General features: G+C 36.2%; 1 protein-coding gene across 4 annotated transcripts in view; it reads right to left on the bottom strand.

Annotated features, from left to right (window-relative positions):
- LOC144957312 (serrate RNA effector molecule homolog) overlaps nt 1-13,208 on the bottom strand; it is a 57,314-nt gene that overhangs the window by 2,742 nt on the left and 41,364 nt on the right. For all 4 annotated transcript variants that reach the window (XM_078888450.1, XM_078888452.1, XM_078888451.1 and 1 more), the window contains 8 exons: nt 12,441-12,601; nt 7,727-7,867; nt 6,793-6,987; nt 5,071-5,164; nt 4,372-4,442; nt 3,673-3,832; nt 2,711-2,818; nt 1,519-1,673 (listed from right to left, as the gene is read on the bottom strand). In XM_078888450.1, coding sequence (XP_078744576.1) covers nt 1,519-1,673; nt 2,711-2,818; nt 3,673-3,832; nt 4,372-4,442; nt 5,071-5,164; nt 6,793-6,987; nt 7,727-7,867; nt 12,441-12,601 — 1,085 coding nt within the window. The remainder of the gene's footprint in view (nt 1-1,518; nt 1,674-2,710; nt 2,819-3,672; nt 3,833-4,371; nt 4,443-5,070; nt 5,165-6,792; nt 6,988-7,726; nt 7,868-12,440; nt 12,602-13,208) is intronic.

The following is a 13,208-nucleotide window of genomic DNA, read 5'->3' as shown; positions in this document are numbered from 1 at the left end:
TCAAAGAGCTAAAAAACAATACAGTCAAGACTCAGAACAGCACTACGTTTGGACTAGCAATGACTATCCCGCACAAATCTTTGGGCCTCTTTTTCGCTCACGAAGTGCCCAAATCCGCGACAAAATATGGGACAAAGCCGTTCCGTACATGCTATTTAAAAAAATTAATTACAACGCTGTTTATCCATGAATATGTCTGAAAGTTGGCACACAGAAAAGAGGTCATTTTAGATTATGTCAAGCGACAAAACTCGTACGATTACCAGAAGACCGTTAAAAATAGATTTTTACTCTTTGGAGTACAATATTTCTAAAACTACAAAGAGGAGAGATTTTGTCGCTCATAAGGTTATATATGCACATTTCTTCTATTTATATTTCAAATTTCATTCGATTATGATAAGTACTTTTCCCGTATTCTCACAAAACATCAACCCAATTTGCATTTCAATGAGTGAAAATATGGAGACGGCCATTTTGCTCCAACAAATTTATAGTTGACCCTAGCCATACAGCTCTAAAACTATACAAGTTAGAACTCTTCTGATGTCTTCATCATATTTTCTGATAATTTTGCCCTAAAATTGCCAAGTTTTAAAATCTAATTCCACATATTAATCGAGATACAGGCACAAACCAGAATAAAACGCAGAAAAAGCGTCCCATATTTTTACTCTTTGTGAGTCATCCAAATAAATGACATCTTTGAAACTGCATAACTTTGTTATATATTAATGGATTTTCAAAATTCAAAAAGATTTTTACTCAGTGGAGATAGGGCTTTGATATAAGAGTAGTATTTCCTACAAAAATAGAAAACAAAAATTTTCATAGTCATTGCTAGTTTGGACTATTACATAATATAATCTATATTTAGAACGTTTTCTGTTCCTCATTTTGATTTGCTAATAAATATTTTTTTAAAGCATAATCCTGGGACATGCAAGGGTCATTTCCTTACTAATAAACACCAACATTTTATCGATTGGTTTAGTTTTTCTTTCTTTTTGTTTTGTTTCTTTCTAAAACGTCTCCACGTAGCCAAATCGGGACAGTTGGCCATTATGATAAAAGGAAAAAAACCAGATTGGTGACGATATTTCAATCTTTATTTGTGTCATGGTTTAGAATTTTTTTTAGGGTTAAAAAAAATCAGAATTAGAATCAGGTTCGGGGGGGGGGGGGGGGGGGGGGGGGGGGGGGGGGGAATAGGGTGAAGGAGATATCAAAAAGATGAATAGGAATATTTTCTGTGTCCACTTTTCAACACTTTTTCCTGATATTCTTTTGGGGTCCCTTCCATTGTTTATCAAAACAATTGAATATCATCCAGTTTGTTAAATTCTGTTTACTTAGTCATTTTTTCATTTGTTTATTTATATTTTTACATTTATTTATTGAACCTTTTAAAAATAAAAACCTGCGTAAAACCCAATAGTTCAATAGTCACATTATACTGAGCTCATCTGTTTCACTAGCATGTTGGACACATGTAATAGGGCTCATATTGTAACTCACCTCTTTCTTGACTTCCTCAATCTTCTCAGTGTGTTTGTTAAAGATGTGTTTCCGCACAAAGTCGGGGCCTTTGAATTTTTTGCCAGACAAGGGACATAACCACTTGTCTTTGGCCAACTCGTGAGTGTTGGACTGGACAAACTTCTCCACCTCTGTGAAGACTCGTTAAGGAAATCATCGATCAAGATATTGTCTTTTTTTTCTTTTCTTTTTTGTGCAACTTATCTTATTTTTAATTTAATAAACAGAGGATCAGGCATTGGTAAAATTTATTAAAAGAAAAAAAAATGATTTGAATAGGATTTACTTTGTGGTGTTGCTTTGCTGCTTTTGTCTTTAGGGCTTTTACAGCGCTTACAACACATTGAGGTCATTTCAGCACCAGTTTTTAAAAAAGGCAAATAATATGGGGAAAAGTTAAAGATCAAAAGTTAAAAAAAAAAGAGCAAGCACAACAAAGGAGGCTGGTTCAAGAAGGGAAAAGAATATTCTACCATCAATGTGCCTATTTTGACATGACCTAAAAGTCCCATCCAGACACGAGCACAGGATCCTGCTATGAAGGATATACTCAAATTCTTATAAAAGAACAATCAGTATATTTAAAATGAAAAACCATAGTAATAGTGGCACATAAGAGGGAGAGATGATTTACAAAGAAAAAAAATATCCCTCAAAATAAAAAAAAAGGAACTACAAATTTGACAGCTTCTCTCTCAGCTAACGATCCCAAGAAAAAAAGAAGAAAAAAAAAGAGATAAATCTCTGTCTAGAACAAAGACAGAAAACAACATGGAAAGAGAAAACAGATGTAGGCTATGGAATAGAAAACACAGCAAGTGACCTCTCTCCCACCATGCTGTACTCTGGAAAAACACACATTTAATAGTTTGGAGAGAAAACTTGTCCTTCACATATCGATCGATTTAAATGACTCTCATCTTGGCAAAAGCTCTCAAACCCGCGACTTCAGCCAGAAAACTCATCCTTCAAATATTGATCAATTTAAGCGAAGTCCCGGGTTTGAGAGACTTTGACAAGAAGAGTCATTTAAATCGATTGATATTTGAACGAGTTTTCAGGCCAAATTTTAAAATATGGGTATTTCCAGAGTACAGCAGAATACATTGGGGGAAAAAATTGCTATTTTCTACAAACTTGATAGCTGTTATAATATAAGAGAAAGGATATGCATCGGGGTCCTTCTTGCCAATCTGCCCAGCCTCCGTGTCGCTGATGGTTTGGGCTCCTTCCAAGAATGGCTTCATCTTGGTCTCGAAAGAGCTGATCCAATCATTGACTGAAAATTAAGGTAGATACCGAAAAAAAAATATAGTATAATAATAATAATATATAATAAATAACTTGGTTCCATATGAAATGAAACTATTCTGTAAGCTTTATGCAAAAGAGTAAAGTAACCAGAATAGAGATGAAACATTGGACAAAAATAAATATTACAGCTTAAAAAAAAGAAAAGGAACAAAACTGTAACGATATAAAGCCTGGAAAAACTGGAACAGATGTAGACTTGAATCATGACAAAATGTAAGATGGATTAATCTATAGAATGAATATTCTTTGTTACTGGTTTTAGACTAGGCCACCAATTGGGTTCTCACCAAATTCTCTCATTCAGACTATAAAGTTTAAAGTTTACACATAGGATTATTTGTTGCGTTTGATTGAATCTGTTGGTCATCCTCTCATCTCTCATTCGTCTGTAGTGTCTCATCCATCGTGTTTTGTTGACCAAGGGGAAACCCAAAATATCCACATCATCTGACTTTGTAAATCAAACTGAAGCTTGTATTCTATTTCATGACTGTCATTTGAAATATCCTACAATACAAACTGGAAACTGTTTCACTCAAACTTGCCCACTTTAATCTCTCTTCTCAACAGAGTTGCCAAGTAGTTAACCATTGCACTGTGATCCAGAAGGTCCCGGGTTCGAGCTTCACTTCGGGCACTTTCATTTTTTTCTTTGGGCACGATTAATAACCCAAATTTGCCCACTTTGGACAACATGGGTGATTCCTGTTGACATCAGACATCTCGTTTGATGGATTATCTATATTTTTCATGGAATTCCGAGGTGACGGGATCTAATGGTACCTTTGCGAGAGTGTGTAATTAAAAAAATTCTCTTACCATCACTCTGTGTTATGGTGGCAGTGGCTCCGGGTGGCGTACCTCTGGCATGCATGATACCACAGCGATGGGGCATCTCATCCTCGTTTGCATATTCATTAGCACTGTAGTAATCTACAGAGTGGACGATTCTAAGATACAGGATCATCTTGTCAAGAACCTGTTTTTAAAAAACAGTATATAAATAAATAATGGAGAATTGATTTTTTCAACTAATAATAATAATAATAATAATAATAATAATAATAATAATAATAATAATAATAATAATAATAAAAAGATTAGCAGTAAAATAAAATGGGAAGAATTGGGTCAAATATTTTTTCCCCTAATTTACATAAATAGACAACAACAGCAGGAGCAGCAGCAATGGTGCGTAGGAGATGAAGAGGAGAGGGCAGAGGAGGAGGTGCAAAAAATAGGAAAAGGAGTAAAGGGAAAATGAGGAGGAAGAGGGTGGAGATGGTGGGGAGTGGCGGTAGTGTTGAGATCAGAAATAGTATGCTCGCGTGGCTTGGACACAACCCAACAACATTGACTCACCTGACACAACATATCCCTGGACAAAACCCAATAACTATAAACATTGACTCACCTTACACAATGTATTCCTGGACACAACCCAATAACTATAATCATTGACTCACCTTACACAACGTATTCCTGGACACAACCCAATAACTATAAACATTGACTCACCTTACACAGCGTATCCTCTTTTTCAATGGAGATTTCTGGATTGGCATCTTTTTTATCGTCATCACTTTCACCTGTAACACGGGACAAAGGATTTTATTATAGTGTTTACATTTGTAGTTACAAAATAACAGATCCTACAAACCAACATATGTATAAAATCCAGACTCAGAGCCGCCTACTTGAAATTTCAAAAATTCGTGGTTTCCAAAGGGAAAAAAAGATATTTTCAATTTGCTCCCAGCATGGTCTAAAAATGCTCAAAAAGTCCTGAATATACGTTCTAAGAAGCTAAAATTTCCTTCTCAACAAGATTTATTGAGTCAAAAAGACCTATGCAGCTTAGTACTAGGCAGGTCTGCATACTGTTGTTCTCCATAACAATAAAATAGATGACAGTATCATGATTGGCCCACAAAATTGTCTTGCCCTATTCACGGTCAGAATAATTAAAGTGCAGCTTCATTGGTTTCACTCTATGCAGGAGCTTAGCTGGCTACTGGACAAATTGTCATGATAGGACATGGTCACAAACTGGGCATTCAAACATAAAGACATAACATGAAATGGCGAGAACACACATCCAAGGTCACATTAAGTTGGAAAGGTAGCCAGCTAAACTTTTGGCTGAAAGAAAAACCTCTTTCAACGTCTTCAAATTGGCCTAGCTGTGTCCATGTATACACTATTTCTAGGGCTTACCTATGAGTTCCTCCTCCTCAAAACTCCCCTCGTCCACCAGATAATCAGTGATATTTTTAAGCACCGGATTCTTCGATACAAATCCAAACTGTGGCTGGAAAAAATACAGAGAAGAGGATAAAGAAAAAGATGACTATATTAGCATCTTTCTGTAAGAGACGGGTAAAGCATGTACATTTTTATCTTTCTCTCCATCTTATATGTCTCGGCATTTCAAACAAAAAGGAAAGACCATTTTGTTTAAGAGTTCAGTCGTCTTGATAAAAGGAAAACATCAAAAGTACCAAAATGAGAATCACACTGGGGACTCCTAGGGCTAAAGGGCAATACGATATCCAGCAGTCCCCTTATTCAATTTTGGTTTTTAGTCATGAAGAAGAAATTCATATAATATATTCATAGTATAGACATGAGAAAAATTAAATTGAAAATGAAAGTATTTGATAAACCAGGTAAAATTACTGTCACCAGCTCCTTGGCTTAGTTTTAGTAGGAGTTTAACAATGAACAGTGCAATGTTTGAACATTAAGATGCGCCTAAGAATAGAGTTGATAGATTGATATCAAGATGAAATGGTCAGTGAACATTTTGTCCATGCACACAAGTGAAAACCATGAATCCCTCTATCAGACTATCAAATAGATCTGCCAATGTCTCAAACAAGAAAATCTGTATATTGGGGGAGGGGGGGGGGGGGGGGGGGAGAGAAATCTCAAAATTTAAGATTCCTAATTCAGAAAAGTGAGTGGAGCAGGCACTTATGCTGATAATAACAAGAAATGAAGTGAGTAGGAAAATGCGACAAAAAAATAGAGAATAAAAATTTCGCAGCAGCGATGGGAGTTTGAGCCCCCATTACTGCTGCAAAATTTTTATTCTCTATTGTCTTCTGGCACTTTCCTCCCATTTCATTTCTTGTTATAAGATTCCTACCTTTATCTTCATGAATTGTCACTCAAAAAACGCTTTGGAATTGATGTACTATTGTTAAAACCCATCAAATATTTATCAAATAAAATAACAATTGTCTTTTTCACCAACACTTCTCTAAAAATTAGATTTTTGACAATTTCAACTCCATAAAAATATATTTGAATGATCTAGAAATAAAATCTGTGTAAGAGACTGATATGTATGTTTGTTTTTTAGGGTTTTACGGCACTTGCAACTCATTTAGGTCATATCAGTGCCAGTAAAAAGGAAGAAAATGGGATAGTAAAAAGTTCCAGAATTACAATTAAAGTGTCCAAGAAAAAGGAAGACAAATGGGAATTAGTTTAAATAAGGAACATGAAGATTCCAAGAGCACACTATCAGCGTACTTAGTTTGAGATCACCTAAATGTCTCATCATAACACAAGCACAGGTCCCCACTAAGAGGAATACACTCAACTGTTACAAATCATATATATATATAAAACACAAATAATAAGGTGCATAACAGAGAGATGACTTACATTACAAGACAAAAAATATCATCTCCCAAAACTCTAACTATACATCCCAGGGCTAGGACAAAACCCAAGTAATCTCATTCCAAGACAAAGACAGAAAGCATGTTGGAAAACAGATATAGGGGAATAGAAGACACATAAGTACCTCCCTGCTCACTATGGGAGGTCAGGAACCCCACCCAGTAACAGACTGATATATTACGGGATGTGACATAAATATTATGACAATGTCATAAATTATTGCTTCCCTTTACATCCTATACCCACCTCCTTCTCCGCGTCTTTTTTCTCGTCTTCCTCATCAGCCCAGAGAGTCCACTTATTGTCCAGCTGTTGGATAATTTTAGCAGCCATCTTTATATCATTCCTCATCACCTGTTTGTGAACAGTCAGTCCATTCGCACCTCTCACTCGTTGACGTAGCTCACGGTTCAAAGTTGCCCCGAGTTCACAGTCACGCAGCTAGAAAATAAAAAACAAATAAATAAATAAAAACAAATTTTTTTTAATGAAAACAGAATTATAAAACAAAACAAATAATACAATTGCTAACAAATGATAGGAAAAATGCAATAAAGTTGATTGAGAACATCCATCATCATGACAAATTATTTTATTCCTATAAATAACAAAATAATGTCATGGAAGGGCTAGGACCAGTTAAAAACTTTTTTCAAAAATCTATAATGATTGTGACACCTCTACTTTTAATAAAAAATATAACTCCCAAAGATGATAGATGAAAGCATTACTCAATGTTTTCGTAATCTATTTCAGCGTGTGAGGTTCAATTTTATTCAGACCTGAAATCAAATATTCAAAACAAAAAAAAGCCCTGACTCAAAGCTTTGTACTACTATCAGAGTAAAAGCAATTAAGTCATCAGTGATAGGGGGGGGGGGGTTCCAGATATCTCAGTTTGTAGAGTGCTCGCCTCACACCCAAAGGGACCGAGATCAATCCTGGGTGAAGTCGAGATATTTTTCTGATTGCCCCATCTACCCAGTGGTCAGTGGAGTCTGTTAGATCTGGCAGAAAGTACTTTGTGATAGAGTAGCGTCCAAACCAAAGGGTAGAAAGCAATTGTTACTGTCCTTTTCAAGCTAAAGAAACTGGTGTAAACTGTGGCCCCACAGGCCTAATGGCTCTGAATGACTATTTTTCACTACTATTCAGGAAAAAATTGATCCAATTGCCTTACCCTGATGTTATTTAGACTCCAACAAACTTCCTTGATGTTACAATCCTTGCTGAACGTAACCCAGCCACGTCTCAAGAACCGTCTCTCAGGCTGGGGATCTTGTAGGGCTACACGTTTGTAGCCTGGATAACGACGGCAAACCTGAAAAAAAATCAATCACGATTAATGATCTGGTGAGAATCTAATTGGGTTTTTTTATGCCAAGCCTTGATTTGTTGGTTCTTAGGAATTACATTTGTTTGTTTTTGTTGTTAGGTTATTTCAGTGTCAGTAAAAAGGAATAGTAAAAAATTATAGCTTTACAATTGAAAGAACACGAGAAAAAAAATAAGACACAGGGGGAATAGGTTCAAATAGGAAACGTAAATTCCTATCACATGCTATCAGTGTACTTAGTTTGAGATCACCTAAAAGTCTCATTCAGACGCAATCAAATAACGGAAGAAAGAGGAATACACTCAAATGTTGAGAAACCATATTCAAACAACAACAAAAAATTAAACAGTACACAACAGAGAGATGATGTCAGGCCTAGAAGTGATTCAGGAAAATATTTTTCCCTGCTTTTTTCCAGGCTCTGGGAAGAATTTTAAGGTAGTATTTTCAAGCATGCTCATTAAATCTAGACCAGTTACCACTACCAGTAGTATGTCGATGAGGGATATACCGGTATCTGTGGGAAAGAGGAGAGTAATGGCAACCCACCTCACAATACATTTGTTTATTACAGCAGAGAGGGTTATGACAATCAGACCCTACTCTTGATTCTCCGATGCACATAGATCTAAATGGAATGAGTAGATTGGGTTCTTAAGTAAAGGCGGCAAGGAAAGTAATGGCAACCTACATCACTAAACCCTTTGCTTAGACCAAAAGAAAGCACACATGGCCAAATGAGCCCACCTAGACCTGTACTTAAATTAATTTAAAATCGGTTAGAATTAGCAAAAGTAAAGGCGACGAGGACCAACAGTACAGTTTTCATAAATGAAACAGATACAAACTTTTCTCACGGTTTTTTCCCGGCCCAAGGCATTTTTCACCGATTTTCCCGACTTTTCCCGGTCGGGAATTTTCAAAATAAAACTCCCGGCTTTTCCTGGTTTTCCGGCCCACTTCGAGGCCTGTGATGTACAAGGAAAAATACATCATCTCCCAAAACTATACTATATATTTGACTGTTTCCCTCACAACCAAGGACTCCGACCAAAGTCAAGTAATCTCATTCCAAGACAAAGACAGAAAGCAAGTTGGAAAGAATTACTTGAATTACATTGAAAGTCATACCAGCCCTAAATTCTGAAAGTGCTTTATGATTCATGTCGAATATTCAATTTGCTTGCATATCCATTTCGGGGTTTGTTTGTTTTTGTTTTTAAGGGTTTTACAGCGCTTGCAACACATTTAACACATTTTTTTGCCACCAGGCAAATTTTAAAAAGCCTGAAAACTTGCGCGGACGAGATACAAATCAACGTCAAGGGCCCTGTAGGGATTTGAAAAATATCAAATTTGGAATATTGTTTCAGTACTTATTATTGCAATTGAGAGCAAATAACACACAAAAGAAAGGAGAGTTAACAGTTTTCAAATTGATAAAATAAGGTGCTGAAAACAAAATATAGACAAATTATATAGCTATCAGGGGTAAGAATGACTGGTCACATAAAAGGAGAAAATTTTTCATTGTGAAGATCATGACCCACCCATGCAACCATAACCTATAAATTTGAACTTCACTCAAATTCACTGAGATGCGATCCAAAATTTGTCTCGCAGCAATTCCTGACACGACTCGGAGAATTTCAAAAGTTTAAAGTGTAATTACATTTGGTGGTTGTAGTAGGGATGATGATGTGGTGGTGGTTGTAGTAGTACTGGTCGTATGGATGGTTGTGTGGTGGTGGTTGTAGTAGCTGTGGTAGGAATGATGATGTAGTGGTAGTTGTAGTAGTAGTAGTGGTGGAAGGGATGATGTGGTAGTGGTGGTAGGGATGATGATGTGGTGGTGATTGTAGTAGTAGTAGTAGTAGTAGTAGTAGTAGTAGTAGTAGTAGTAGTAGTAGTAGTAGTAGTAGTAGTAGTAGTAGTAGTAGTAGTAGTAGTAGTAGTAGTAGTGGTCTTAGAGATGATGATGTGATGGTGGTTGTAGTAGTAGTGGTGGTAGGGATGATGATGTGGTGGTGGTTGTAGTAGTGGTGGTCTTTTAGAGATAATTGTGTGGTGGTGGTTGTAATAGTTGTGGTAGGAATGATGATGTGGTGGTAGTTGTAGTAGTACTGGTGGTAAGTGGTAAGGATGAAGTGGTGTTATTTGCAGTAGTAGTGTTGGTAGGGATGATGATGTTTGTTTTTGTTTGTTTGTTGCTTTAGGTCTCTTTCAACACAATTGAGGTTATATGAGAGACCGCTGAAACAAAAAAACAAGCAATCTAACAAAAATAGTACAAAAGTAAATCAAAATCATAACCTAAAGATATCATAAGCTAAATTATAAAAAACCAAGAACAAACAGGCAGAAGATTTACAGAAAAAAAAATATCCCCTGTCAAAAATACAATCACAAACCAAAGAAGCAGGATAGGCTAGTAAAGAGAAGAAGAAACGACATCACTATCGGATCGTGCACCCATGCGATCATCATAGGTATATGATTCAAGGGTGATGCTCCCATCCAACCACCCGCGGGATGATGATGTGGTGGTGGTTGTAATAGTAGTGGTGGTAGAGATGATGTAGTGGTTTTGGTGAGTGTTTTTCATTCAGTGATAATAATAGCAATTTGTCAAAAAGGAGGAAAATGTCTCCGTCTATCCGTCAAACGCAAGCAAAGTGTAAAAATAACAGGAACATAGTTTTGTATTGGTATTATGTAATATATTACTATTACTAGTATAAATCCATTCTTATCATTAAACATAAATTTACTTTTGTAAACATTTAATGAATTGTCCTTTCCACATGTTAAAGGCCGACAATGTTATTCAAATAAAAGGCCAGAAAGTGTAGTTTTGTTTTGATTTTTACTTTATAAAGCAGGCTACAATATCTTTTATTTTTTACCGAAACCTAGTGGTTATTCAGCTTATAAATACAACCCAGGAATCTCACAAAAGCCATAGTCAAAAGGTAAAAAGACAGAAGAATAAACTAAGCCAACCACCATTGCTTTATTCTAGGCTAATGTATTATCTCTGTATAACCAGATGATTTAATGGATGGTTGCGAAAGAGAGAATAATCTATGAATTGATCTTAGGAATTCTATATCAAAAAAAAAAAATAGAAGAAAAGAGAAATGGAAAGAAAGGCAAAGGGAAAGAGGGAAAGAGAGAGAGAGAGAGAGAGAGAGAGAGAGAGAGAGAGAGAGAGAGAGAGAGAGAGAGAGAGGAGAGAGAGAGAGAGAGAGAGAGAGAGAGAGAAGAGAGAGAAAGAGAGAGAGAGAGAGAGAGAGAGAGAGAGAGAGAGAGAGAGAGAGAGAGAGAGAGAGAGAGAGAAAGAAAGAGAAAGAGAGAGAGAGAGAGAGAGAGAGAGAAAGAGAGAGTTAGAGAGATTTGTCCCCCCCCCCCCCCCTTCCCCTTCAACCAAACCATCAACTACTAGCTAATCAAAGAACACCACTGGTCGTCTGTGTCAATTGTGACATCTGGTGCCATTCAGTCTGGCCCGACGTCATAAAAACGGGAGTCACTAAATTTCACGAGACTATTGCACAGGTGTCAAAATATGACATAAGACATAATGGTGATTTTGTGGTTTTGAGGGAAATGTTTGACACAGCAAATTCAGTGATATGGATGGGCGGAGATAAACTACCGCGATTTTTTTCTTCTTCTTTGAAAAAAAATTATTCTTTTTTTGAATAGTGACGACGGACAAAAACCGGAGGTTCTGGATTAAAACCGGCTGGTGGTAAAAAATACCGGATTTCCGGCTAAAACCGGAAAAGTGGCATCCCTGATTTAGGTCATATCAACGCCAGTAAAATGGAAGAAAATGGGAAAGTAAAAAGTCCTAGAATGCAATCAAAGTGTCCAAAAAAAAAGGAAGACAAAGGGGAATTAGTTCAAATAGGGAATATATGTAGATTTCAAGAGCACTCTATCGTTGTACTTAGTTTGAGATCACCTAATCGTCTCATCCTGCCACAAGCATGGGTCCCCACTAAGAGAGTGCATAACAGAGAGATGATTTACAAGACAAAAAATATCATCTCCCAAAACTCAACTATATATTAGACTGTGTCCCTTCCAGCCAGGGCCAGGACAAAACCAATTTATCTCATTCCAAGACAAAGACAGAAATCATGTTGTAAAACAGATATAGGGGGATAGAAGACACAGTAAGTGCGTCCCTGCCACTAAGGGAGGTCAGGAACCCCACCCAGCATTTCAGAGTAAAATATAATAATTTCACCTTTGTTTGTGAGTGGAGTGCCCTAACAATTGAGCTATCAATCTGTTAAAAACATTTTTTTTTTAATATTTCAAAATGCTATTTAAAAAAAAATTTGAAATATACCCATCAATGACACATCAAGAATGTCAAATAGTAACACGTCTTTGGGAGATACTCACCTCAGATCTTCATATCATGGCAGCCAATGCCATACTGATGACAAGCAAATCACCATATTGCAGTTTTTTGTAAATTTATCCCCAAAGTAAAATATCTATTTCTTTTGGAAAATAAAATAAAATGATAAAGATTCCTTACTGCTTCTACTTCCTGTTTTGTGATAGTCGGGGCTAAATTACGAAGGAAGATAGAATTTGTTCGATGAAGAGGTCGCGGCTTTTCTTCTTTTTCTTCCTCTTCCTCTTTTGGTTTGGACTCTTCATTGGTATCTTTCTCTTTCTCTGACGTGTCATCAGTTGCTGAAAACAATGTCAAGATTATTCAAATTAGGACTTTTGTTCAATCAGTGTTGATGGTGACAAAATGTGAAAAAAGGAGGAAAATTTTGAACAATTGCCTTTAAGCCCAATGTTTACTGCACTAACCCCCACTTTTAGAGCAATTGAGATGATCGATTATCATTGATACTCAAGCTAACTTCTGGAGAGTGAGAAACTGAACCCATTTGTTCCACAACACATCAAGTCCCTAACTGCCAGTAGATTTAGACTCCTTCCGGACAAAACTGTCCCGGGACAAATTTGTCCTGTCCCACTGGAGAAAACTTCTATTCAAAAGGGGTTCCGCACTAGGACAGGACTGTCCCGGGACACACCTGCGCGAATGCATTATTATTATTTCTATTTTTTTTTACAAGATTCAAAAGTTTATTTGTAGGCAATTGCCAATATAACTCATACAAGAATATAATATTTTCATCAACTAATCAAGTAAATAAAATCAATAATAAAGCAAGGCAAACAATGATAGTAATAATGATAATAATAATAATAATAATAATAATAATAATAATAATAATAATAATAATAATAATAATAATAATATAATAATTTATTATACTAATAA

Source organism: Berghia stephanieae, chromosome 11 (genome assembly GCF_034508935.2).
Source record: "Berghia stephanieae isolate SIO BIC M18660-M18661 chromosome 11, UCSD_Bste_1.3, whole genome shotgun sequence".
Classification (NCBI taxonomy): domain Eukaryota; kingdom Metazoa; phylum Mollusca; class Gastropoda; order Nudibranchia; family Aeolidiidae; genus Berghia; species Berghia stephanieae.
This window is presented reverse-complemented; position numbering and strand designations above follow the sequence as displayed.